The following is a 27,801-nucleotide window of genomic DNA, read 5'->3' on the forward strand; positions in this document are numbered from 1 at the left end:
CCTTCACATCTCACAAGATACGTTCAGCGACTCTAGACGCGCTAGAAGTCCAAATTTACAGTTTTCAAATACACGTCACATATTTCATCTAAAATTCTATAGTTGTAATTTGGTGGTATATAAGTAGATCCGCCCTATTGAAAAATCTCAGGTAAGATCTGACCTGCGATCTCCAACCAAAAGTAAAATTATAAAAATCGAAAAACTGCCTAAAGCGATTTAACACATTAATGTTTGAACTTATCTAGAGGGTTTTACTACCCAAAAGGTTTTATATCAAGTTTAATACTATGATCACTCCGAAGTTACAGACCTATCCTATAAACTCAGTATCGTCGTAATCCGGTGGTAGACATGTAGACTCAAACTTTTATACTCTATTCGTTAATTTTTTGTGAACAATTCAAATGCTGGTATGGCAAATAATGTTCTGTTTAAAAAAATCGTCTGTAGATAATGTAGGCACTTTGAGGAAATTTCAGCTCCTCAAACTGCCTATCGTAGCATATCTTGGCTAATTCGACATATATACCGAAATGGACTATTTTTTATGAATCTACGTATCCGATAGGACAAAGATATATTACTTTGAGTTCGTTATATGGATGTATGCAAACTCCTCAAACTGTCTAATTCTAGAGAGAGAGAGAGAGAGAGAGAGAGAGAGAGAGAGAGAGAGAGAGAGAGAGAGAGAGAGAGAGAGAGAGAGAGAGAGAGAGAGAGAGAGAGAGAGAGAGAGAGAGAGAGAGAGAGAGAGAGAGAGAGAGTGTGTGTGTGTATATATATATATATATATATATAATTAAAATGGTGGAATGAGTGAGGGAAGTTTGGGTGAATAAATCAACGCAAAACACAATGAATTTCGCGGGAGAAATAAGACGTCTTGCCTCGGCGTAAAAACTCTCACGGAGTAGAGAGAAAGGCGGGGACAAGCCTATAGCTTTATTTTAGAAATAAGGAAATTATAAAAAGAAAAGTTACTCTAGGATAGACTAAACAAAAAGAGAAAAATGCAATTACAATGTACGCTTATACAAAAAAAGAGAGACTCTGCTATAGACAACAACAGAGAAAGAAACGCAAGTAGCTTAATCCTATCGCTGCGAGGTACCTTTCGCACGCTGGTGAGCTCTCCTACCTTATTCGCAGAACGAGACGTGGACGGCGCGACTTAAAGCCCTGGCCGCACGTTGGTGGGATGCACCTTCCTCGGTCGCAGGACGCCTCGACGTCTCGAGGGAACCAATCCTGGACCACCGGCAGGCTTTTTCAGCCCTGCCGCGTAGGTAGCAATCGCCGGGTGGAGATCGACACGGCGAGGAAGCTCGCACGTGGCCGAAGTTCCAATACTCGAAGAATTTACACAATCCGCACACCGCACGCAAAATGCACACACACTGCGCAATGCACGGTAATACAATAAAGAGTGTCGATCGTCCTGAAAAGGACGATGATGACGACTCTATTCGCACGCAATTTATAAAGAGGCAATCGCAAGTACAAAAGCGCAATGTCGACTGACTACTCGAGAGGAGCTGTCAGATCTGAACTGCACGTGCTCCCGCGCGCCGGAGCCCGCGCAAACGGGAGTGGCCCACATCAGCGCGCGCATGCGCTCGACCGCTCTAACTGCAGCGCTCGTCGCGGTACAGCGCGAAATTCAGAATTCCCCTTCCCGCTCTTACATAACCCGAACAAAAATATATTTAAATATTATAGTAAACATCCCTGGTAGCAGCGTTTTCGAGAAAGTACCTGAAAGCTATCGAGATTTTCAAATCTAGCAGGTTTCCAGAGTAGAATCTAGATGAAAACCCCGATAAAGCTAATATGATTACTGGAAGAAATCTCGGTAGAATTTTTTCTCCACTATGATTTGTTCATATAACCTTACTTTTTACACCAATGATCCTGCTCTGCATTGACATTGTTTGAAAATATTCATAAATTGATGAATATATATATATATATATATATATATATATATATATATATATATATATAAAGTTTCCCCTTCAAAAAACAATGTAAATGAATTTATAGGATATATATATATATATATATATATATATATATATATATATATATAATGTTTTTTGAAGGGTAAACTTGATTTTTAAGGTGCACATTAATAGCGAAAACCTAACCCTAACATGCGCATGCTCTCATACATGACAGTTAGTACAGCATTGTGTACTAACTAACTTGTATTATTCAAGTACAATTACTGTGTAAAAAGTGTCATCAATGTGCTCAAAGTCACCGATGATAAGGTTTGCACAGATATTTCAAACTCATCAGTATGCGAGCCAGTTGCTCTCAACGACCAAATCTCTCATAATCATGGTAAATCCATAATATCAAGGGTAGATGTCTGTTCTTTTGCATTAAGACTTGTTCAATTACTTAGAAACAGACTGCCATATCAGTTTTTACTTAGCAGTCTTGGTTTGGCTTATCACCCTATGGGTTCGGCGTCAAAAAATACAGCTTTGTACATGAAAGTAGAATTCATATCAGTTAGAATGAATTCAACTTAATATACTGTTTCAACATGCCAATACAAATTAAGTTGCAAAATTTTAGCCCTCTAGGTATGATAGTTTTCAAGTGAGAGCAAAATCAAATTTTTATTGATTTCGATTACTTTTTTCACAATTTTATTTTGGCTCTAATTTAAAAACTATCATACTTAGAGAGCTGAAATTTCGCAACTTAATTTATGTTGGCATGTTGTAACAATATATTGAGTCGAATTCATTCTAGATGATTTGAATTCAACTTTCATGTATGGACCCACCTGTATTTTTGCCGCCAAAGCCATAGGATTCAGGGTGCAAAGCCGAACCAAGAATGTTAAGTGAAAACTGAGATGGCAGGCTGTTTCTAAATAATTTAACAAGTCTTAATGCAAAAGAACAGATATCAAACTTTAATACCACGGATTTAGCATGATTATGAAAGATTTAGTGGTTGACAGTGACTGCACTCGCATACTGATGAGATTGAAATACCTGTGCAAACCTCATCATTGGTGACTTTGAGCATCGATGACTCTTTGCACACAGTAATTGCACTTGAATAACACAAAGTCAGTCCGTACAGCATGCTTGTATATACTGTCATATATGACAGTATGCATGTGTAGGGTTAGGTTTTCACTCTAATGGGCACTTTGAATGTCATATTTTCCCTTCAAAATCATTCTAGATGAATTAATAGGCTAAATATTCATCATTCAACATATTCTGCTGTATAACATAGCAGACAGCCTCTACAATACGCGTCATATACTTCTAGTATGCCTGTGCTTGGCCTGAACCGTACGCGCATGCGCAAAAACTTAAGAGAACTTCTGCTACTCGGGTTTTAGCGTAGAAACTACGCATATTTCTCAACGGATTCTGGGTTTCATTTCTATTGAGTCGCTAGGGAACGGGCCAGAACTTATCGGCCATTTGCTACCAGGGATATATAATACATTAATGAAAGCCTATAATTTATGGTAATATTTGTTTAAAATATCTATTTGATTATGAGTTACGGTTTATTTGAATAAATTGATATTGTTTAATATTAATTTCTCTTTCTCTACTGATAAACTCGTGTAAGTGCTCTTCATATAAAGAAAATAATTACATAACGATTTTTGTCATTTCATATTCACATAGCTTTGAAAAAAAGATCATATCTGCAGAAATAATTATTCGCAGCATCCTTTTCATTAAGATCAAATCTGCAGATAGCATCTTGTGATATCCATAAATGCATTCAGCATTAGTCATTTTATATTCACAAACACATAGCTTTGGAAGAGAGATCATATCTGCACAAAAACTTATTCGCAGCATTCTTTCGATCTTGACCAAAACTGCAGATTACATTTTGCAATATGCATGAAACCATACGGCATTCGTCATTTCATATTCACAAACACATAGCTTAAAAAAAAGAGCATATATGCACGAATAATAGATTAACTAAACTACTATGCGGCACGTCACGCCGCCGAATCGAGGTCATCGTGAGTAAGAGCGAATTTCTACACGCGGCCACGCAACGATTTTAATAATTCTAACCTCCTTCCGGGGAGATCACCCGCGCCTACCGAACAATCGACGCCACCGCCACGCTCGTCAGCGCGCCGTCCACCGACTTGTCGGTGCGGGCGAATACCCGCCTCGCCTCTCTGATCGTCTACCGGCCCCGACGACCAGCGCGTCCGTCGCGGCGTATTCTCGCGAGTTCTGCGATTTCCCCGGCCCATCAGACGCTTATTTTCCCATATACCGCGTCGTGAAAAACCCGTACTACTATAATAAATCCCCGAAAACCACTTCACGATGTGACGACCTCGACACGACCGCGCGACGACACACAACACTTGCCCGTCCTCTCCGCGCACACTCGTGCATTCTAACAGTTATTTAACGGAAACTCTAATAATAACTAACCTAACCTAATCGCTAACTTACTTACTAACGGTAGCTCGGTAACACACAGTAATCGGTAGCTGATAGGAATAGCGGGGATGAGGAAACGATAGCGGGGAGGTACAATACGAGAGGAGAGCGATGGCTAGGAAATATGCACACTACATGGGTAACGATAGCGAGGAATTGTGCGAGAGCGAGAGCGTGAAAAAGACAAACGGTAGCTTGAGCGGAGGGTAACGGTAGCGTGAAAGGAACGATAGCGAGGAAAAACGAGAGCTTACAACATTCGCAACAGGCGACGAGACCTCACGGCACTCGGCTCGCCGCCCTTGCCACTAACCGTGTCGCGACGCGTTCATCCGAGGCATAGCCGCACTAATTTATTCGCACGCTAAGTACACTTTTACTTACTTGCTACGATAGCGAGAGCGAAGGCGAGCTGTAATGGCGCACGGGTACAGGTGTCACGAGACAATGGAAAACCTCGGTGAGCAGCGCAGACGTCCTATCGGTAGCAGCGTTGCGGAGCAAAAGAGGCCGAGCTCTCGCGACGCGGTAACACGTGGCCGCGGGGCCAGCGCTGCGCGCGCTCCCCTCGCGAACTACCCCCCCTTCTCCGCGCCTACTCGCGGCTCGACCTGCCACGTTGGGAGGTTGCCGTCGCCTCTCTATTGCGCGGCGCAAATTTTCCACTTGTAACGTGCAGTCGAACTGCCACGTTACAAATTACAGCATTCGTCATTATATGTCACGAACACAAAACTTAAAACGATTATATCTGCACGAGTAATTATTTGCAGCATCCCTTTTATGTAAATCGAATCTGCAGATAACATTTTGTGATATACATGAATACATAAATCGTAATTTTATATTCATAAACAAATAACTTAAAAACAAAATTATATCTGCACAAATATTTAATCGCAGCATCCCTTTTATTTTGACCTAATTTACTGATGACATCTTATGATATGCACGAATACATAAAGCTTTCGTCATCTCATATTTACAAATAGATAGCTATAAAAAAACAGCATATCTGCACAAATATTTAATCGCAGCATCCCCACTATCTGGACCAATTTTAAAATAATCTATTCATCCATGTATATATATATATATATATATATATATATATATATATATATGTGTGTGTGTGTGCGTGTGTGTGTGTGTCATAATATATGTTAAAAATATATAAAAAAATTAATTAATTGCGTCTATTTTTTTTAAATTGTTTTAACAGCTTCCAATCTACCTGGACCAAATCTTAAAAATGTTTTTTAGTAGGAATGTATATTTTTATCATATGTACCCATATCATTAAATAGTTTTTCATTTATAAAATACATTAAGTTTTGTAGAATAAATGCAAAAAAAGTTCTTTTATTGTAAACAACTAATTAAAGTGTCATACATTTGACATTGTTTTCAGTAACCTTAATGATTTACATTCAAAGAACATTTCTACTGTAAAATAGATTCAATTTGTTTGTTTTTACGAGTTTTAGAGGGTTTTTTCAAAATTGACCAAATAGAAAATTTGAATATAGTGTAGATAGATTTACCATAGCAAAACCTAATTGCTGTTCAAATTTCAAATGATTCTAGCGATTCGTTTTTGAGTTATCAGCTAATCACTGAAATCCGATTTTATTCTCCATTTTGCTTTCTCCTAGAGGAAGCTTTGTAATAGTTACATTTTTTGACTTCATCAATACGGAAATATTACCTACTTTTTCTTCGTTAGGCTCTCGAGATCGACCACACTGCTAATTTATCTGCTAATTAAATAATAAGAATCTATCGCTTTCAAAATAAACAGTCATGAGTTATAATAATATATGTCTGCTTGAAAAGTACAAGTGTTGTTTATTTTTTAATTTAAAGTGAAAATTCAATTTTATTTCCAGCTTTACTTTGTTTACTTTCGTTTACTTTCCTTACAATGTTCCCTATTAAACCATTAATTTTTGTGGAAAAAACTATCTGAAAACATTTTGCTTCCTCCTAAGAGGAACGCATTTGGAGGTGATTGGAGTACGAATCATGCGTTTTTAGAAAATGTCCGTGCGGACGGCTGTGTATGTGCATAATTCTAGAACAACGCGATCGATCGTAATAAAATTCGACATGCATATGTTTTCTGATTCTGAAATCGGGAATTTTTTTTTATGTTTCTGACCATTTTATGACCATATTATAGCCATTTTTTAATTTTTGAAAAAATATTTTTGCTTTTTTTTATTATATGATCTATACAATATATTCAACATTAGTGTACCTAGAAGAGCATAACATTGACTACTTTTTCTTGCAAGATTTTTCAGATTGTCCGTATCGTTCAATTTTTATGATTTTTATGAAGTTCAGAATGTTTTGAGAAAATTCATGATTTTATAACGTTATGAGGACTCTATGGTATTTAAAATATTGAGGTTTACATTTTTTCATGAAAATTATATGATTTGATATTGTGACGGGTGCTCCTTTAGTAAAAGAATTAAGATTGAAAGTATTTTTATAATCAATTATATACTGTATATTTGAATAATATTTTATCTATTAGAATTATGAATTTTGTTAGAGGAAGCTACGTGCCAAAGACTTGGCATCGATTTTTATCTATACTTATCTTGGGAAGCAATCTAATATATTAGTTAGCAGTATCCTTTTTTCATTTTATTTTTATGTATTTTATGTAATAAGAGCAGGAAAAGGTTAGAATTAGGTTCAAAGTCATAATTTGATTTATGTATATATTAATTGATATAGAGTAATAGAGCATGTTATAATAATTATATTCATTTTGTACAGTACACGAAACCAATTGATGAGGGACATTCTTTACCTCTGTCGTCCTTGACGACGAGTTCGATTCAAAAAAATGGTGTGCCTCAAGTTCCGCATCAATCAGCTCTCTTGGATCGTAACAAAAATCAAGCCCTATCTACTCCAACTATAATAACGGACCAATCCCGTGTCCAAAATGATAAATCACGTAAAAAAAAAATGACGGATGAAGAAATATTAGAAAAGTTACGGACTATTGTAAGTGTTGGCGATCCAAATCGAAGATACACGAAAATGGAGAAAATTGGTCAAGGAGCATCAGGAACTGTTTACACAGCAATTGAAAGTTCGACTGGTATGGAAGTAGCTATAAAGCAAATGAACTTATCACAACAACCTAAAAAAGAACTGATAATAAATGAAATATTAGTAATGAGAGAAAATAAACATCCTAACGTAGTGAATTATTTAGATAGTTATCTCGTTGGTGAAGAACTATGGGTTGTAATGGAATACTTGCCGGGTGGAAGTTTGACTGATGTTGTTACTGAAACTTGTATGGATGAAGGTCAAATCGCAGCAGTTTGTAGGGAAGTTCTTCAGGCGTTAGAGTTTTTGCACTGCAATCAAGTCATTCATAGAGATATTAAATCTGATAATATTTTGTTGGGTTTAGATGGAGGTGTAAAATTAACTGATTTTGGTTTTTGTGCTCAAATTTCTCCAGAACAGAGTAAACGTACAACTATGGTAGGAACACCATACTGGATGGCTCCGGAAGTTGTTACAAGAAAACAATATGGACCTAAGGTAATTGATATATATATATATATATATTCAATTAATTTAATTTATAGATATTTCTTTATACTGTAACTATTTGTACAATAAATTCAAGCATAACTGTGATTTACAAGGTCTTAGGGTTAGCATCTTGTATATTAGAACTTGGGTTAAACTTTCTATGAATTATTATTTGTTTATTTTATCCTTATAGACCAACACACTTAAAAAGTGAGGAGTACTTTTGACTAAATCCACTGAAATCGTAGAACATCGCTGAAAATCGCATTTATAAACGTTGGTAAATGTTAAAAAATTTCCTTATCAGTGTATTTTACATAATTTTGGTGTACTTGCCGCACTTAATCTGAATCCATTGTTGGTTTTGCCCGCGTTTAAAATCAGCGTTTAAAATCATTTTGATGGTGGATTTTTGCCAGAGCGCTGCATGCTTTATACCTAATTTATACCTTGGCTCAAAAAAGAGCGAAAGAGAATTCATGATCCATGCGATTTTACATGCGGGCTATGCACTAGGTCTCCCCACATGGCCCCCTGGCGAGTTGAGGCCCGCCTTCCGCGGCTCCAGTCCGGTAATCGGTATCCAGGAGGGCCTTTTCGCTACTAACCCCGGACACACTGCTCAGAAAACTCCTCCCAACACAATCAGCTTTGTTCAACACTCCGCGCCTTACAACATGCCGGGGCTTTCGTTACTCCAGCGCGCCTTACAACTTTTCCCTTTCCTTCGCCACTTCCAACGCATTCTCCTTGCACGAGACAACAGATCGAGATATGCTCGATCAACGTAGCTGGTAGACGCACGCGTTTACGTCCTCCAGCCTACCGAGGCCCAATCCTTTGAAGTGGGAAAGGAACTGGCCGCTCGGATGGGCGGCGAGATACTAAACATATCTTTCAATCAGGGCTAACGACCCTGTGGCACTGAGTTTATCCTCCCAATAAAGAGTTTGCTAAGGTGTTTCACAACGCTACCACATTCTGACCGTCCCACTCGTTTTGGTATTGGCCAACCATAGATTACGCCGGAGCGCCCCCAGAGCTAGAGCCTCCGCAGCCGACTAGAGCCCGATCGACTACGGGGCCTGCGATTACTAGTTTCGCCCTTCACCATGACGGGTGGTACCTCGAACACTTGACTAGTAACAGCTCGATGCATTGCCACCCCTTCCTCTATTCTGTCGTGAGAAGCCCTCCTTCCGAGCCTACCAAAATCTCAGGGTTCAGCTATATACTCTGTAGAAACTAACCACCGAGGGGGGGACGCAACCCCCAAGGGGTTCCTCCTTTCGGAAGATATACTACTGATTCAGTTAGAGGTAGTTTAAAAATACCAGCTTAAATTTGGATAGCAAAGGCGATTTCCGTATACCTCGCAGGAGTACATTTCAGAGGCGCGAACCCTGCGCTTCAAACGAGTTCAAGCCCGTATCTGTTTTAGTTCCCAAAACAGAGGTCTCTCGACAACCTGTTCGATGTTCTGCTTTCGTTTTTTTTTGAGAGAGCCAAAAGGTGCGGTTGCCTCATCAAGGCTTTGTGCATATATCAGTAGCAAAATGGTGAGTCACCGTTTTTCACTGTCAGCAGCCCTGATGTTCTCCGTAAGTTTTAGCAGTGCTGTCTGCGTTGAGTGGTTATGCCAAAATAATGAGTCTGATTGTATATTTCAATAACAATAGCAAAGTATATTTCGTAACAAAACAATAGTACGGGTGTTTAAATGTCAAATACCGTCTGAAACAGAAATCCAGTATGCGATTTGTTAAGAATATTTCGCCTTTACAATCAGAATTGTTTAAACTAGCGCGGTTAACAATATATCAGTGAGACTATATACGCAATTACGGTGAAATTACGATGATGCGGTTGCGGCATCGGTGTATCGGGTCGGTGTCGGTATCACGGAACGGTGACGAATTTTGAGGTTAGGATTTCATTCGGGTGCGGCGAAGTTGTGTGCGCACGGCTACGTCGATCCCAATGCATCGCGTAACAACGGTTTTGATCGCCCTGTGTGCGCACAGTGGCAGTCGAAACGGTTTTGCGATATTGTGAGGTTATCCCTCGTCGCTCGTCTCGTTCTTCATTTTGCCCTATGTGTACACAGTGGCAAAAGAAATCGGAAATTCTCCGTTGCACTACATAACATTATTATTCATATAAATAAGTATTCATGGTAAATATAATCTATGATTGAATTGAAAAAATTTATAATAATTCAGGACTTTAATGTTCGTTGTATTTTTAAACGCAAGGATTAAAATAATCTCTTCGAGCAAGTGTAAATTTGAACACTATTTATTCGCCAATGTTTCGAAGAATGGATCCTTTCTCATCAAGGCATTTAAAAAAATATGGATGTACATTAGTTACAATTTCTTGAAGGTCGTAGATTGACAGAATTTAAACTTGCAATAAAAAACATGTCATATAAATAAAAAAAAAAACACTGAGAGAACTTCGTTGTTACATATAGTGATTTTTCATCTTTATTTTTGATGCAACGTGCGTTCTTTTTTCCATGTTTAAGTGCTCTTATATTCATTCCAATGTATGTGGTATCGCAATCATTGCCATCAATCTTACAGACTACGATGTTAGTGTAGTCCTTGTCTACTGTTTCTTTTCCTAATTTGATGTATTTATTAAATTTGCCTGTTGTTTTGTTGATAAGTACAATGTTATTTGTTAGTAGAATACAATTAATTTTTTGATTAATATATTTACTAGTAAGAAACGCTCGCTTCGCTCGCGATTTACAAATTGTTTGTAGTGATATTTAAGTATTTGACGTGTGATTATAAAATATACTATTATATATTATATGTACACTTGATGGCATATCATTCTTGTAGAACGTTTTTGAAATGCTCTAATTAGATTGCCGGATTGATAAACTCTAACCAATCAAAAGCACGATTCCAAAAAAGTTCCGCGAGAATTAACTACCGTCGAGTCGAGAGAATAAATAGATTCAATACAGCCAACATTTTATAAAAGCAGTTATGGCTAGTAGTACAGAGAACCAGTTTTAAAATTATAGAATGAAATGGAAATGAATTTTAAGTATTAAATAATTTTTTCTAACTCTTTGTAATTATTTAATAACAGTATAAATTATATTGACAAATATAACAATAAAATAATATTAATTAAACATTTTTTTCATTTAAAATTGTAATATCCTATCTAAAAGAAGTGTGCAGATGTATGAATTTCTAACCTTAAAAAGTGTAAATTAAAAAAATATATGATAAAAAGAATGCACAGAGCGAGTCTGAACTTGCTAGTAATGTAAATTGTAGGATTACAACAACCATAACATTTATATCTACATAATATTAAAATATTCTATTTAATCATTTTTTTTTTTAAATTCTCCAATGCCTGTGAATATTATAATGGGGTTCTATAACCCGTATATAGAAAATTAGTGGCGTATCCACTGATCTGTCATATAGCAAGAGGAGAAAATTCAGCAGCTCGTTGCAGGCTTCTTGCAGGCTGTACGAAGCCTGACCCGTAGCGCAGTATGCTGTACGTGCTCGTCCTCGTGCACGTGAGCCCGCAGAGGCGTCGTGAGATTTTATGCTACTTAGCTTAATCGCGAATTACTTCTAAGAGGAACGCGCGGGAAAGGGTAGAGTTAGGAGCGAAATCACACAGGCAGCGTAGTGTCAACGGTTTAGTTCATATAACTTCAATTTCTATTACATGAATAGCGCGAAGTAGGAGAAAGAGAGAGAGAGAGAGAGAGAGAGAGAGAGAGAGAGAGAGAGAGAGAGAGAGAGAGATTGTAACGATCAAGCCGGTACTTACATGTGCAACTGGACGACAAGCGGCGATTGACAGCACATCTCGTCACAAAAGGTGCAAGTGTCCAGTTTCACTGGAGAACTTCCACACGGCGACACGCAAAAGGACGCCGAAGTAACAGCAACAACTCCTCTGGTTTCGCACGCACGCTATAGCTAGAAATCGCGGAATCAAGAAAAGCCGTGACAATGTGTAGCGGACTATATAGCGCGACCGTTCGGCTCGGCAGTAGACTGCTAATGCGGTAACATAGGCGACGCAGGCACGCTCTATCTCACTCAGATTCTTGGAGACGCACCCGTACACGTGGCTCTCTCTATATGCGTCCGAAGGGCTGTCTGCTCTTCTACTTACCTTGCTGCTGAAAAGACAATGTATTTACAAATGCATATATATTTGATACATAAATATGGTAAGAATATGATATAGGAGAGAGCGACATAACGAGTGCACTAAAGCCAACTCGTTATAATATATATTTTTACCATGCTTTTTTCAGATATATATATATATATATATATATATATATATATATATATATATATCTTCCTATATTATATAGTCATTTTGGCAAGACTCCCCCCCACCCCCCCACTACCCCCCCCCCCCCCACCACCACCCACCACCCCCCATCGCCCCTCCACACCCCCCCCCCCCCCCCCCCCCGCCTGGCCCCCCCACCACCCCCCCACCAAATAACATGACTGCTCTCTGCGTTATCGGGCTTGAGACCGTCATACTTTCACAACGCTATTGCGTAGTAAAATAAGGCCGCATTAACAGTCCAATTAAATACAAATTTATAACATATTATGATAGATTTAAATTGGATAATATTAAATAGAATTAAGGTTTAGGTTAAGGTAAGAAGTATCAGTTCCAAGAGAACCAGATATTGAAGATCTCTAATTTTATTTAAGTTATAAGATTAAAGTTAATTATTAATAACGTGTAAATAAGTTAGGGAATAATTGAGTTCAAAGAACTCAAAGAACCATCAGAAAGTATAATCATTATAGATGATTCACTGATTGAATAAACAACAAAATGGACAAGATAAGCGAGATCAAAGACCTCGATGAATTTTCAGGTAATATGAGTAGTCAGACAGAACTAGAGAGACAGAATAAAGAGACAGTTTTCCAAATAATTTAATTTTCAGGATCACCTCACGTCTCCCAATGGCGCGCAACTCGAAAAGTCTATCATTTTATAGATGCCTTTTGCGGCACAAAGATTTAAACATTAAGAACATTAAAAAAAATTAAAATTAATTTAAAAAAATATATATATATAAATTCAAATGATGAATTTCAAGCGTCAGAAAACTTCAAAAACTAGCTAAAACTATTTTAAATGCCATTAATAGTAGAAGTTCAATGTTAAACAATACTTTTACTTCCAGTAACAGGTTTTCTTATACATCGATCGATCATTTTCAACCATCCAGAACATAATTATCATTTATTTTTTTTTAAACATTTTTTTAGCAAAATGTTGATTGGAATAATGTTCGAGGTAACAGCACATTGATTCTTTTATAAATATACAGATTTTTACTATATTTCTTTGCAGTATACCCTGGTAAAATCGTTGCCGGGTTTTCGAGTAGAAGCAGGTTAAACTTTTTTAATATCGGTAGATTCCGGCAAATGGATCTTGCAAGAAACCTGGTACTGACGACATGAATTTTGTATGTCGTTTCAGGTGATAATCCGACAAGGAGTAAAAATGTTTATTGTTGTTATTTATAACGTCTTATGTAAAGAAAAATATATCATGATGATATCCTGATAATATCTGAAAGATATTTCGCCAGGAGATAGTAAGATTACGAAACGCAAATAGATGTCTAGGTCTTCAGGGTCGCCGATGAAGGGACTCAGGGTCCGCATATAGGAATGCATTTTTGTCGATATCTCGTAAAGGGGGGCTTTTTGTAAAAAACGGACGAAATTTTTGCCTCATACAAGGGTATCGTACATCGAATTTCCATTCAGGAATATAGTCATATTTTTCAATTTTGAGCTTCGGAATCCGTTTTTCATCAATATTTCGTACTTGTCTACAAGTGAGCCTTTCACAAAAATCTACGGAGCGCACTTCCTAGAGTCCGTTATCCCTGACCCCGAACACCTAGACACTATTTTCACACTATCTACAAGCTATTTTCACGCCTAGAACCAAAAACTATGTAGCGCACTAGATAGCTGCATACTTGAGGCATTTATTTATTTGTGAAGCAATTGTCCGAAAATATAACCTCTAATTGAAACGGGCCTGCAGTATATCTATACATATACTTTTGCCGGGTTTCCGCCGAGAATTAGCCGATATTCTTTGCTTGATTTTCGCGAATAATTCTTGCTGGTTTCTACTGTACTGGCTAATACTTATCGGCGGATTTTAGTATTTCATGATAGTGTTAAACATTTTTACTTTTATTTTTTTTTTAAACATTCAACATGTTAAATGTTGATTGGAAAAATGTCCGGGGTCACGTAGCACATCAATTTTTTAATAAATATACATATTTTTATTATGTATTTTACGGTATATATGCGCGAAAGTTTATAATCCTTCATTCTACTGTAAACAATTTTACATTTTTGTTTTTTTTTAACATTTTTCAAGCAAAATGTTAATTGGAAAAATGTCTGCCGCCTTTTTGCACATAAATTGTTTTACAGATAGTTATAAGAAGTAGAGAATTATAGAGTTATATTATAGTATGTATATATGTTGTAACAGGGCAACTGGGCTTTTGCCCGGTGGCCGCGAAGATGCGAAGGTTTTAATTCAATTATTCAATTTCATGGGTCTAAAATTCGTCCACAAGTAGCTATACTTCACTGAATTTTCGATAACTTCAATTTGACTACCGTGTCAAACTACTGGTAATGTTCGTCTAAAATCTCCTGAAACGAGCATAGATTTACCACCAAACATTACTTTTACGCCACATAAATCTTGAAAAAGACGATCAACTGTTTCAAAAGCAAATTTCAATATCATTGATATTTCATCCCATATTATAATTTGTACATCTTTAAGTTTTCTTTGATTCATATAATAAGATTTTACATTACATGTTGTACATTCATAATATTCAATGATAATTTGATTGCTTTATGTACTGTTCTTTCATTACTAAGTATATTTTATAGCACAGTGTGGTTTAAATCCGCGTTTAAGTGACGTCTATCCGTGACCTAAGTAGTCTATTATTGCACCGTGTATATCGCACTCGCTACACTCGTGCGCTAACCTCACGGTACAATAATGGACTGCTCAGATCACGGATAGGCGTAACTTGACAGATTTAAGCAGCTGTGCTATAAAATTGTATACGATACTTGTGAACTAAGCAGACCATTAGTGCACGGCGTTTTATCACCCTCGCTGCGCTCGAGTGATAATACACGCCGTGTAATACTCAGCTACTAGATCACGCGTATCGTAATATACTAATAGCACTGCGTGGCATAAGTCCGCACTTATGTCAGGCAGATGCTATAAAATATTGTACGATACGCTTGTCATAAGTCGTTCTTCATGGCACGGCGTTAAGCGCACTCACTGCGCTTAGGCGATTATACACGCTGTGCCGTAAAGTACGGTTTATGCTACTAGTATCGTAATGTACTATTATGTAATTTTAAGTAATCTATTAAAACATTGAGTAAATAAGTTTTTCTCCTCCTGGTCTATCAATAAAAATACACTCATACTTTTATAATTTAAACTTTCTAAAACTGCATCTTGTATATTTTTCCATTAATGGAAATCCATTAAGGGTTTAATGGAAATCCATTAAGGGATGAATCTTTCTTTTGTAATTTATCATGCATATTAGTTTTTTTATACAAAAATGTTGCATTATCAAATTCTTCAATGTACATTGTTATATTAGGCAAATTAAAATCACCAAACGTCAAACAGTTTGCTTGCATTATTTTTTTAATTGCATTTAGTGCTATATTTTCACCTGCACATTCATATTTAGGATGATAAAAATACTTATATTTCTCATATAATTCTCGTGCATTGATAAGGTTATGAAAAATACAAATTATAGTAAACAATTCACATAGTTCTATTGCAAACTGTATTTGTACTGCTTCTTGTAAACATTTGTCCCATGCTTCTCTCCATTGACAAATTGTTTTGCTATAACAGCTTCATTAAATGTAGGATATAAAACTCCGTTAAAAGTACGTGAATCTTCAAATGAGGTTGGCCCTTAATTATGTAAAAGTAATAATCTGATAAAGTATCGTTCTCGGATTTACTAAATACATTCTACTTAATAATGGTTTATAAAATTGTATCCTTTTGTTCCATGTTTTTGGTTTCTCGTCAAATGTGTAATGTATTGGTATATCAGAATAAAAATAATTTCTTGCATGAAAATCTGTTTAATTTAATTAAAAAATGCGGTTAATGTCGTTTTTATTATTTTATTCATAATTTTTTCTTCCTTCCCTTTTTCGAAATATACATATTGTTGATCTTTGCCGTGAATAGCTAATCTTTTTATAAAATGCGAAATCTCGCGTAAAAAACATTCTTATAATCTGTACATATCTTTCGGAGGACTTAAATATGTTGTATTAAGATATTGATTGATTTCATCATATTTGATTTCGTCTTTTTTCTTACTAAAAGTTTGATTTATATTGTAATATCTGCATTACGAATTAAAAAAAAAAACACACTCTTGTAACACTATTTAAATAAGTATTTAATACATTGGTTAGTTGAACATAGACTCGGTGGTAGTTGATTCTTGTGAAACGTTTTTTGAAATCCTCCAATCAGGTTTTTCGAATTCAAAACTCCTAACCAATAAAAAAGCATGATTTTAAAAACGTTCCAGGAGGATCAACTATTACCGAATGTCTTTTTACATTAATATGAAAGTAAAACTTGAATAATAAAAGAGGATTATAAGGTACAACAAATCTATTATTGGCTGTTTTTTGAGAATTTCTGTTTTTATAATTTTTTCTTCATTTGTATATTGGGTATCCTGTTGCTCGAAAACTTTTCTCATTATTATAATTTTTTAGAAAAATGTTTGTACATGTTTCTGTATTTTTATCCATACAAGGAGAATTTTTAATTATTACTTCACAAGGCCCATGTATCATAAACTGTATTACAATGCTATATAAGTGCGTATACAAATTTTCGTTTGGAATTACTGCACTTATTAAATTATCTACTTTTTCAGGAGTATCAAGTTTATAATTCTTATCAAAAAATAGTAACACATGCATATGAGGTAGACCTCGTTTTTGAAATTCGATAACGTAAGTATAGCAATACTTTTTCCTAAGCTTTTATCTTTTTTAAATATTTCTTTGAATTCTTTAACTTTTTGTGAAAATACTTTAGCTACAATATCTGGTCAATCAATTAAATTTTCAGATATTTGTAAATTTCCTGTAATTATTTTCCAATTCAGAGTACATGTCATCGTCAAAAATAAATCAGGTTTTCCATAACGATTAACCAGTGACATGAAATCAATATAATTTTGTTTTAAATGCCTAGGACTTTCAGTGAAATTTGATGATAAAATAAACACTTTTCCAATTTATGCCCTGTTTATTATTTTTAATAACATATTGGGCATATACAACAAGGCCAGAAGAGCCCTGTTTATCATTGTTAATAACGTATCGGACATGCAGATGGCACGGCTTGGCGGACTCAGATATGCTCGTGTGTGCACACGAGCCCCGTGGAGGTGGCAGGATCCAAGATTAGTCAATAACAATATCTTCGGTTAGTGTCAAACTTAGGCTAACTATTTATTCATAATTTGGCATACACAACACGCCTGATGGGCGGATGACAGCTACCAACACACGATGGATGTGAAAGACAGAGAGATCAAGCTTAAAGTCGCCCGAATAATCTGGAGTTTGTAAAAACTGGTACTTACAAACTGACCCTCGGGAAGATGGTTTTGGACAAATCGTTCTGGTTCGGTTGACCTCGCAAAGTTACCAAATTTGGATGATAATTGCTTAAATTTAAGTTAAAAAAGTAGTTACAATGTTGAGATAAAATAGACAGAACCAAGTTAGTTATTAATCTTAAATTTATGCACACAACTAATTTAACTACAAAACTAGCAAGAAACGCGCGCTTAGCTCGCGATTTACAAGTTAATTGTAATGATATTTAATTATTTGACGTATCATTGTTAGTCAAGTGTCGGTTGACCATGAATTCAGAAACTTAGATTCGCTTTGGTTTTAAACTATAATACTTTACGTTCGCCTTGTTGACTAGGCTAGACCTGTATGTTGCATTGTGAACGAAAGATTTATACCTTAAGTTTTTACTTTTCCCCTTGTGAAACAAAATTAAATCTGTTTTACGGTAGAAATGTTCTTTGAACATAAATCATTCAGGTTACCAAAAACATGTCAAATGTATCAAATTTGAATGTGTTTTTAGCAATCAAAGAACTTAACAATTGTCTGTCTGTTCGTCCGTCCGTCTGTCAGTCCGGATTATTTTTGTGCATTTATTCCACAAAACTTTATGTATTTTATGAATAAAAAACTATTTAATGGTATAGATAGGTATATTTATTTATTTATTCCAGAAAATGTACAAGGTATGAGGTTCATACCTGTAATCCTGCAGAGGTACACGTAGGTACCTGTTAGCAGGCCTGGTTACAAAAATGAAAATACAATACAAAAACTTAATTTATATACTATTATTTATATACATTTACTTTAGTTCTTGTAACAAAATTAGTTGCACAGGCGCCGCAATAACAATTTTATAATTCTATACTTTAACAGTTACATTTTATCCAAGTTTTAATAACTCTCTTTTGCGAATATTTTTCCATATTCAACGCTTTCAGATCACTTGGGAGCTAATTGAACATATTGATTGCTTTCACGAAGCTATTTTTATTACTAATTCGTTTTTTTTTTTTTGTTTTAGGTATGATAATACTTTTGTTTCTAGTAACACTATCTGATGCTAAATATTTGTCTTTAAGATCATTGTAATATAATTTCAGAGATTCTAGGGCGAAAAGTTGTTCTATATTTAATGGATTTTCATTCACTCGAAAATTATTTCTATTGACAATTCTTAAAATTTTGTTCTGAAGCTTTTATAATTTGTCTCGACAATTACTATACGCTCCACCCTAAGCTATGATACCATAGCTCATAACGCTATGGAAGAAAGCGTAATAGATCATTTTGAGTGTTTCTGTGGGCATGTATTTAGAAATTTTATAAAAAATATATACTAGGTATATAGTTTTCTCAATTATATATTGAATATGGCTGTCCCACTTTAGATTGCTATCAAAGACAATCCCTAGATATTTAATATTTTCTACTCTAGTTAAATCTATTTAAGCTGGAACGCTTCCCATACTACTTCCAAATGTCATGCGCACAGTTTTTACTACGTTTAATGATAACTTGTTTACAGTCAGTCACTCACCTATCACAGATAAAAACTTGTTCATGCTAACTTGGATTTCTAACCAATCATTTCCAGAGGCTATGATAGCAGTATCGTCTGCATACGAAATTATTGACTCAGAAGAGACCTCCTTTAATATATCGTTAATGTACATAATGAAAAGCAGCGGTCCCAAGATCGTTCCTTGAGGGACACCAGTGTTAACTAATAAGCTATCACTCTTAGTACCATCTATTTTGACTACTTGGTGTCTGTTGCTTAGATAGCTGGATAGGAGATCTAACGCTTGACCCCTGATTCCAATACAATATAATTTTGCAAGTAGTATACTGTGATCAACAGTATCAAACGATTTTGCCAAGTCTAGGAAAGTTATTATCGTAGGTTTATTATCAACATTGTTATACAGTACGTTAGTTATATAATTTAGCGCATCTTTTGTACCAATCTCTTTCATGAAACCAAATTGTTGCTTTGATATTATATTGCACTGTTTAACGAAATCATGTATTCTATTGTATATAATTTGCTCAAAAATGTTTGCAACATTGGTTATGAGAGAGAGATAGGTCGATAGTTCGTGATTTTATTTTTTTCGCCTGATTGATAGACCGGCACTACTTCGGCCCTTTTTAGGGCATCCGGCCATATCGCTTTTTCAAAACACTTGTTGAAAGTATGAGTCAGAGGACCTGCTATATAGTTACATAGCAGTTTCAAAGTATTTGCATTTATTTTGTTAACTCCCCCATTTTTCAGTTTCAGTGTATTGATTATGCTTATTATTTCCGCATTACTTGTTGGCTTAATAAAAATCGAAAGAGGATTCATGACCGAGAGCTTAAGTTCAGTATTTACTGGTTTAACGATACTTGCACTTAGATTCCTACCTATTTCACAAAAAAAAGTATTCATGTTTTGTGCAATTTGGAATTTGTCCGTAATTTTTTATCTTTATATGATTTATGGAATCATTTGATTTTTTAACTTTCCCGATTTTCGTATTTATTATTTCTCAAAGTTTTGTTGGTTTATTGGAATTTTTTTGTACAAGATTTAATTCATATTTTATTTTGGCATCATTAATAACCTTATCCAAAACTTTATCATAGGTCTTATACTCTGCTTTTAGTTGCTTATACCGCACATCTAGTTGCCATAAATTATATAAAAATTCTTTTGTTTCAGATGACTTGATTATTCCATCAGTGATCCAGTTTTTCCTACCAGTGCCTTTTTGCACTTCTCATTATTTTCGCTAGTTCAACGCATAGTTTGATCTCATCTAACAGTTTCTCTACGGCCAAATTTGGATCAGTTATTGACAAAATTTCATTCCAGTTCCTACAGTTAGCAGTGTTTGTTAATTTTTTGTTAGTTTAAGAATGCATACACTCTAAACCTAAAGTTGAAAATCAGGAAGTGAAAAGATTTGTTCGAATATTAGTTTAATATGCGAAGAGAGAGCGAGAAGCTTCGAGAAGCTTGTCACCTTAAGTTCAAATTCGACGGTTTTCGCTAGCCCGCACTAGCTCCTACTCTGTCTCTCTCCTCCTGTTTCGCGAGCGGTCTTCTGCCGCTTTCGCTGATTTGTGTTATTCAGTTTTCCTATTGCCGAAGCGCAGTGAGGACTAAACAATATCGTTTGTTAACGCGTCGGTGCTCTAACACTCTTCTAATACTCTTCAATTTTCCATAGTCAATACATTTGTAATCACACTCTTTTCTTTTCAATAAACATCAATAATTTGACGGTATACATAGTATACCTTTTCATCTCAAGTGTTATTATTTTCACATTAATTGTTTTGATCCACAAGTCTCTATCAAAGTCGAGAGACTATAAATAGATTAAAACCTACATTTTAAACTTTATAAGTTTTTAAAAGTAAATGGTATCCTCACAGGTAATTAATTGATGGATTTTAATCTTTATGCAAATCAATTCTACAGATTTACACTTAATTCTTATGCTATCATTTTGAGGATATCAATCACTGTTTAATATTCATAAAGTTAAAAATGTAGGTTTTAATCTTTTCATTTCCAGATTTTCAACTTTAGGTTTAGAGTGTATGGCTCTTTAGGTACTGATTTCAGTTTATTTACTGCAATAAATATCGGATAATGATCTGTTATATCAAGTGTAAACTTGTACGTGCATGAGTTTATGTTATGTGATTTAATAAAAATATTGTCGATACATGACCCCTTAGCTCTACCGATAGGTGGTTTTGTAATACCAACAAAACCAGGAATATATCCTTTATCGAGAAAATTGCACAGAAGATCTTGACTATAGTGAACACAGTCAAGTAGGTCAATATTATAATCACCTATCACTAAGTGATTTTTTACATTTTTCTTATAAACTAAATACTTATTAAGGTCCAGTATAAACTCCGTTTTCGGTATCCCGTGTGATCTATACAACACTGATATTTCAAGACCGCTTTTATCATTTAAAGTTATCCTAGTATTAATTATCTCAATTCTTCCAGCTTCAACGACTTCGGTATTTTGGACTAGATTGTTATTGACAAAAAAGATGACTCCATCATTGTTGTTTATCAAGTGGCGCGGGAGCGCCACGAAGGCGAGTTTGAGAAGCAGACGACGCCGCGGCGCCCGTGACACTATTTACTTCTATATTGGTCTCTCGAATTTTCAATTAAGGAAATAAATTATTTATCATTCATGTACCCAGCTAATTTTGATAAATGTTTATACTGGTATGCCAAACTATGATTTTAAACCAAAATATCAGCAATAAACTAGCTTTAACATAATAAACAAGTATGCAGGTGAACAAAAATGCTGAAATCACTTGCTTAATTATTCTTCAGCCCAAAAAGTGGTAAGACCGTTAAGTTAACTGCCTGCAGTTCGACCGAGTGGTTAGACTGTGAAGTTGGCCGCACAAGCTATTGGGTCTACATTGTCTGCTATTCTGCTTGAATTAAAAATCTTTCAAGGAAGGTGTCTAGATAAATAGGGTGGCTGATGACGACGTCTAGGTGGTGCGCTCCGTGGTTTTTGGTGTTTAGGTAAATAAATCATACGAGGACGGCATCTAAGTGTACAGGGCGGCCGATGGCGAGGTCTAGGTATTTCGCACCGTGGTTTTTGGTGTCTAGGTGTTGAAATAATTCGAGGGCGGTGCCTACGTGTACAGGGTGGCCGATGACGAGGTCTAGGTAGTTCGCTCCGTGGTTTTTGGTGTCTAGGTAAATAAATCATACGATGACGGCGTCCAGGTGTACAGGGTGGCCGATAACGAAGTCTGGGTAGTTCGCGCCGTGGTTTTTGGTGTCCAGGCGTAGAAATAATTCGAGGGTGGTGTATATCAGAACAATCAGTGATCTCATGTTAGTGATAATAATGTTACAAAAAAGCTTTGATCTAAAGGTGCTAAAATATGCTTATATTTTATTTCTACGACGTATGATATGAAATACTCAAAAAAATTTACTAAAAAGGATTGAAATCTCTAAAAAAAAAATTAACTTTTAAAAAAGTAAAAAGTTAGGCAAGTTTGATATATTTCGCAACAAAATTACAGATTGAAAAGTACTAAGATCAATCAAACAAAGTCAAGTTTATTATATTTAATCGTGATGAAGCAAGGAACAACTCTCAAGATAATTACTACGTAACTTGCCATGCCCGTTTCATTGTACTTATGGTGTTTTTATGACGTTCTAATACATAAAAGGAAATCTTAGTTGTTCACCAATAAACAAAATTAAACATGGGCATGGCAAGTTACGTAGTAATTATCTTGAGAGTAGTATATAATAAACTTGACTTTGATTGATCTTAGTACTTTTCAATCTATAATTTTGTTGCGAAATATATCAAACTTGCCTAACTTTTTACTTTTTTAAAAGTTAATTTTTTTTAGATCCTACTTTCGTCATAGTACGTTTTATATTCATAATCAGGATCATTCAGTTGATACATTTTATAATTAATTTGTTCATTAGCTGCAGCATTGTCTTGTGCGTTGTTACGTTGAGTGTCATTTTGTTGTCTTTAGTAGATCAGTTCAGTTGCCGGTAAAGTAGGTTTTATCGGATAATCGATAGAGTCAATATATCTATCAATTTTCTTTTTCAAAATACTGCAAAGCTTAGGGTCATAGGTGTGATGTTTTGCGGCTAACTTTGAGTTGAATTTTATATTGCGTTGCAACATTTTGTCCAATGCTAATTCAGCATTGAACGTGTACATATTACGTTTTGCGCCTGCGCGCGCACCGAATGAGTGTGTGTGTATGTATGTGCCTACTGAGTCTAGCGCGGTCGCAGCACCGCGCGTTGCTGCCTCCGCCATCTTGAGTGGGACTCTCCCGCTCTTTCGCGCGGCTTGTCCGTCAGTCACAGACTATCATTCGAAGCGTGCAGAGCTCCCTCGCGACTCTGTCTCCTAGAGACTGCCGAGCATACTTGCTCATATCGAATCGTTCTGTCTCCTAGAGACTGCCGAGCATACTTGCTCATACCGAATCGTTCTGTCTCCTAGAGACTGCCAGGCATTCTTGCCTACATTCAAATCGCATTTATTCGCCTCGAAATTGTGTATGTGTGTGCTTCGCATTGTAATTTCGTTGTATCTAACCGTCGAACCACGTGTTTGTCGTGTGCGTTGCGCCATTGTTCTTCACGACGTCACGCCGGGTTTTGTTCGTTTTCATATTTCGTATTAAATATTAATTCTTTTCTGTTCATCTTAATTTAAGTCTATTCAGTGTAGTGTAATCATAAAATAAAAAGGATTTTTATGCCAAAAGGCTTTTCTCTGTAATTTGGTGTAGTGCAATTAATAGAACCACTCATTCCTTTCCAATTCCATTTTGCATTGCTATAGTAACAGCACCTTGCATAATCTTTATTACAATCACAAGTATTATGCTTTCTAGAGCATTTCAAACACAGAATCTCATTTTGATATTTCTTGTCATTGTGTCCAAATCTATCACACATGAAACATGGACGGATGTTAGCCAAGTCATAGGCTTTACATTGCTGATATCCAACAAAGATTTTGTTATTATTTTCTCGTACATGCTTGTAGATTTCAGCTGGGACTTCTATTATGACCGTACTCAAGCTGGTATGATTATTTTTGTATATGTCTATAGCTTAGCCTCGTTTTTCAAAATGACTGTAGTTCCTTTCATTGATGTCCTTCTCGATATCCGTGATTTCCATGTTTGTGTGATTATCAATACCTACTATCTTGATCTTCGGATTTTTTAGTTCATTCTTCATGATATTACATTGGTCCACTAACTTTTCTTTTAGTACTGTCTCTGTCAATTCTGCACTATTATCATTAAGACAGCTTATAATGAGTTCTTCGTTTTTATTGACGTAGATGTTTTTTGTTTGGATATTTTTTTCAGCTGAGAGGCATTCAATAACATTCTTTATAACGTCAATACTGCTATCACTGTTTTTCCTTACGGATATTTTAGGAACTTTTTTTTGGGTTTGCCTTGGGTACTTTATAACATCTGAGTACGCAAGAAAATTGCTATCCGTTTTACACTGCTGTTTTGCAACTTTTCTTTCAGAATATCATTTTTCTCTGTCAGTTCACTCACTAACCTTTTCAACAGCATGTTCTCGGTTTTCAGCAGTTTAAGATCACTTTCTTCAATGGATTCATTTTCTAGCTGGTCCTGAGTCCTGTTACTAGTCTCAGCTAGAAGGTCACTCCTTATCTCTTCTGATTTTTTAAATTTAATCTGAGCTATCAAAAGTGCTGCTGACTCACTCAGAGGTTCCTCTTCGATTTTTGAGGTTATATTTCGCTCGCTGTGTTCCGAGCAAACTATGAGGTTATTTCCGATAAACTTATAGTTTTTATTCTTTTGACTGAGGCAGCTAAGATGATATGCCTCATCACAAATTACACAAACTGCTGTTGTTGCTGGTTTTTGTTTGCAACATGCAAAATTACCGCGACACTTGTCAGGAGGCTTATCTCGGCGTAGCGCCATCTTTATATATTATGTATATATACCAATATAAGTTAAGTAGAAAATAAATATGATATATACCATCATATTTGTTTTCTACATAACTTCTAGTACAAGGTCAGGCCCATTCTGAAACTTTACAGCTACTTTTTTACTATAAAACGGTATCTTTTTACTGTATTAAGGTTGTCGGAGTCCAGTTCAAACATTCAGATTTTTATATTTTAAGGTTTAAAATGCAAATAAGGTAGCCTTAAGACACACACACACGCTCACACACATATATATATATATATATATATATATATATATATATATATATATATATATATATATATATATATATATATATATATATATATATATATATATATATATATATAGGGCTTTAAACATATTTTTATTGAAAAATTCAGAAAATTTTACAACAACAAGTATTCAGATAGTTTTAGTTAAAAATGGATCCCTTATTAGCTACAAATCATTAAAAATAGGCAAAAAATTACTGAAAACCTCAACTTTGACCAGGTATACAGTTATCCAGGCATCACGGCAAAATTGGCTTTTCCGTAAATAGACCCATATACAATTACGGTCCAAGTCGACTCGAATACATTCGAGCTAACCGATGAAAAATAAAGAGTGGAAAAGCTAGTGTCGGCCAAAGAAATAAAGATCTTTTATGACAAAGACGACGAAGAGGGGGACGACGATGAATCTCGATCACCGGGGGATGCTTGAGAGGTGAAGGCGATGAGCTACCCGCCAGAAGCGTGCGAACTTAAGTCTGAGCTCAAGCCGACGGACGTAATGGCGGAAGGAAAGCACGAGCGCGAGCAACTGCCCGGTAAATATGGGTCGAAATCCGCGGTGGCGGAGAGAAGTAGTGGACCCGTAAACGGAGCTACCCCGAAAACCTCTCGCCGCCCGCGCGGGTGACCTCGGAAAATTATAACGGCAAGCGCGCCGACGGCGAATTAGCAGGATGGAAAACGTAATCCCGGCCCATCTAGGGGCTCGACTGAAGCAAATTGGCCGGAACAGCCAAAGTCGACGACGTTATCATCTTGAAAGACGTGAGCAAGGTGCCGCACCAGGCGATTAACGTCATCATAATATATTACATTGACATTATCATAATATATTACATTGACATCATCATAATATATCACATTGACACGGGCTCACCACGAGGAAGAATGCACGCGGATAAAGGAGCCGTAGCGCGCCGAGTATCTCTGGAAGAAGAGGGAGGAAGAGCCGCGATGCTACATCTGCGGCCACCCGAGCGTGAAGTGGTCGCATTAATGCTCGGAGCGAGCCGCACGCAAGATCTTGGCAGAGATTCTACGACCGCAACAAGAACTAGAGAAAAGAAGAAGATGTAGAAGAAATAATCGCTGGAGGGAATAAAGAGTACCTCTTTTTCCTTATATTCCGTGTATTCTTAATTGACTACCTGATATTCCATTTCACTGCATCCAAGCATCTCATTCTATCGCGTGATCGCGCGACGGCGCACAGTGTACCGAAATCGACTTTTTATTGCCAAAATTTGCTGGACAAGCCAAATCGCAATTCTTAATGAAAAAAAGTGCAAAATACTTCTACGATGATTTCCGTTCATGTAGAACTGTTTATATTTGATAACGCGTTACATACCCTATAAGAATAATAAAAAAAATTACAACATTGGTTTGATAATCTATAATGTATTTAAGACCTTCAAGTTTCTAAAATGCCAATTAAGCGTTGGTGGTTTATAAAATGAGGATCTAAAATTTATATTTTATCAGTTTAGAGTTCAGAGATCCAAAATCATATATTCTTTTTTTTCTTACAGTTTCAGAGATTTTAGTGAACATTTCGATTATTACATTATTCAGTCTTATGTATTTTCCTATTTTTCATTTAGGTTATGTACTCTTTTTTATAAATATAAGCAGTTCTACAAGGATGGAAATCATCGTACAAGTATTTTGCAATTTTTTTCATTCAGAATGATTGCAATTTGGCTTGTCGAGCGAATTTTGGCCACAAAAATCGGATTTTGGTACACTGTGTGTGTGTGTGTGTCTATATATATATATATATATATATATACACACACACACACACTTGCCTGTGAGGCAAGGGAAAATCTGAACTTACTTTAAAGAAAAAATTCGGGGGAAAACCTGCCACGAAACAGCCGGTGTCCTGGGTAATTTTTCCGCCAAAAACAACCCGAGAAAATTTCGAGTGATTTCACCAGGAATAAAATCCCTGACCACTTAAGCGACCGCGTATCTGGTAATTAAGACGTGCGCGTTAAATAGCTTAGCCATGAACGCTCATATTGTTTCTCATCTGCTTTATAAAATAAATTTACATAATATTAAAATTCTTTATTTTGGAAAACGATGTTTTCTGTAAACCTCTTAATATTTCATGAAAATATTTAACAAAATTAATTTTCCAACATTGATTATAATCTTTGCATAT

At 35.8% G+C, this 27,801-nt stretch overlaps 1 protein-coding gene across 24 annotated transcripts in view; it reads left to right on the forward strand.

Annotated features, from left to right (window-relative positions):
* The window catches only part of LOC103316326 (serine/threonine-protein kinase PAK 3), a 271,885-nt gene that overhangs the window by 207,916 nt on the left and 36,168 nt on the right, over positions 1-27,801 (forward strand). For 20 of the 24 annotated variants that reach the window (XM_031930175.2, XM_032602113.1, XM_031930181.2 and 17 more), the window contains one exon: positions 7,260-8,045. In XM_031930175.2, the coding sequence (XP_031786035.1) occupies positions 7,260-8,045 (786 nt within the window). Of the gene's footprint in view, positions 1-7,259; positions 8,046-17,091; positions 17,171-17,554; positions 18,453-27,801 lie in introns of those variants that run through there. The other 4 variants (XR_004345306.1, XR_004345308.1, XR_004345307.1 and 1 more) reach the window with 2 other exon arrangements.

Source organism: Nasonia vitripennis (genome assembly GCF_009193385.2).
Source record: "Nasonia vitripennis strain AsymCx chromosome 4 unlocalized genomic scaffold, Nvit_psr_1.1 chr4_random0010, whole genome shotgun sequence".
NCBI classification, from domain to species: Eukaryota; Metazoa; Arthropoda; class Insecta; order Hymenoptera; family Pteromalidae; genus Nasonia; species Nasonia vitripennis.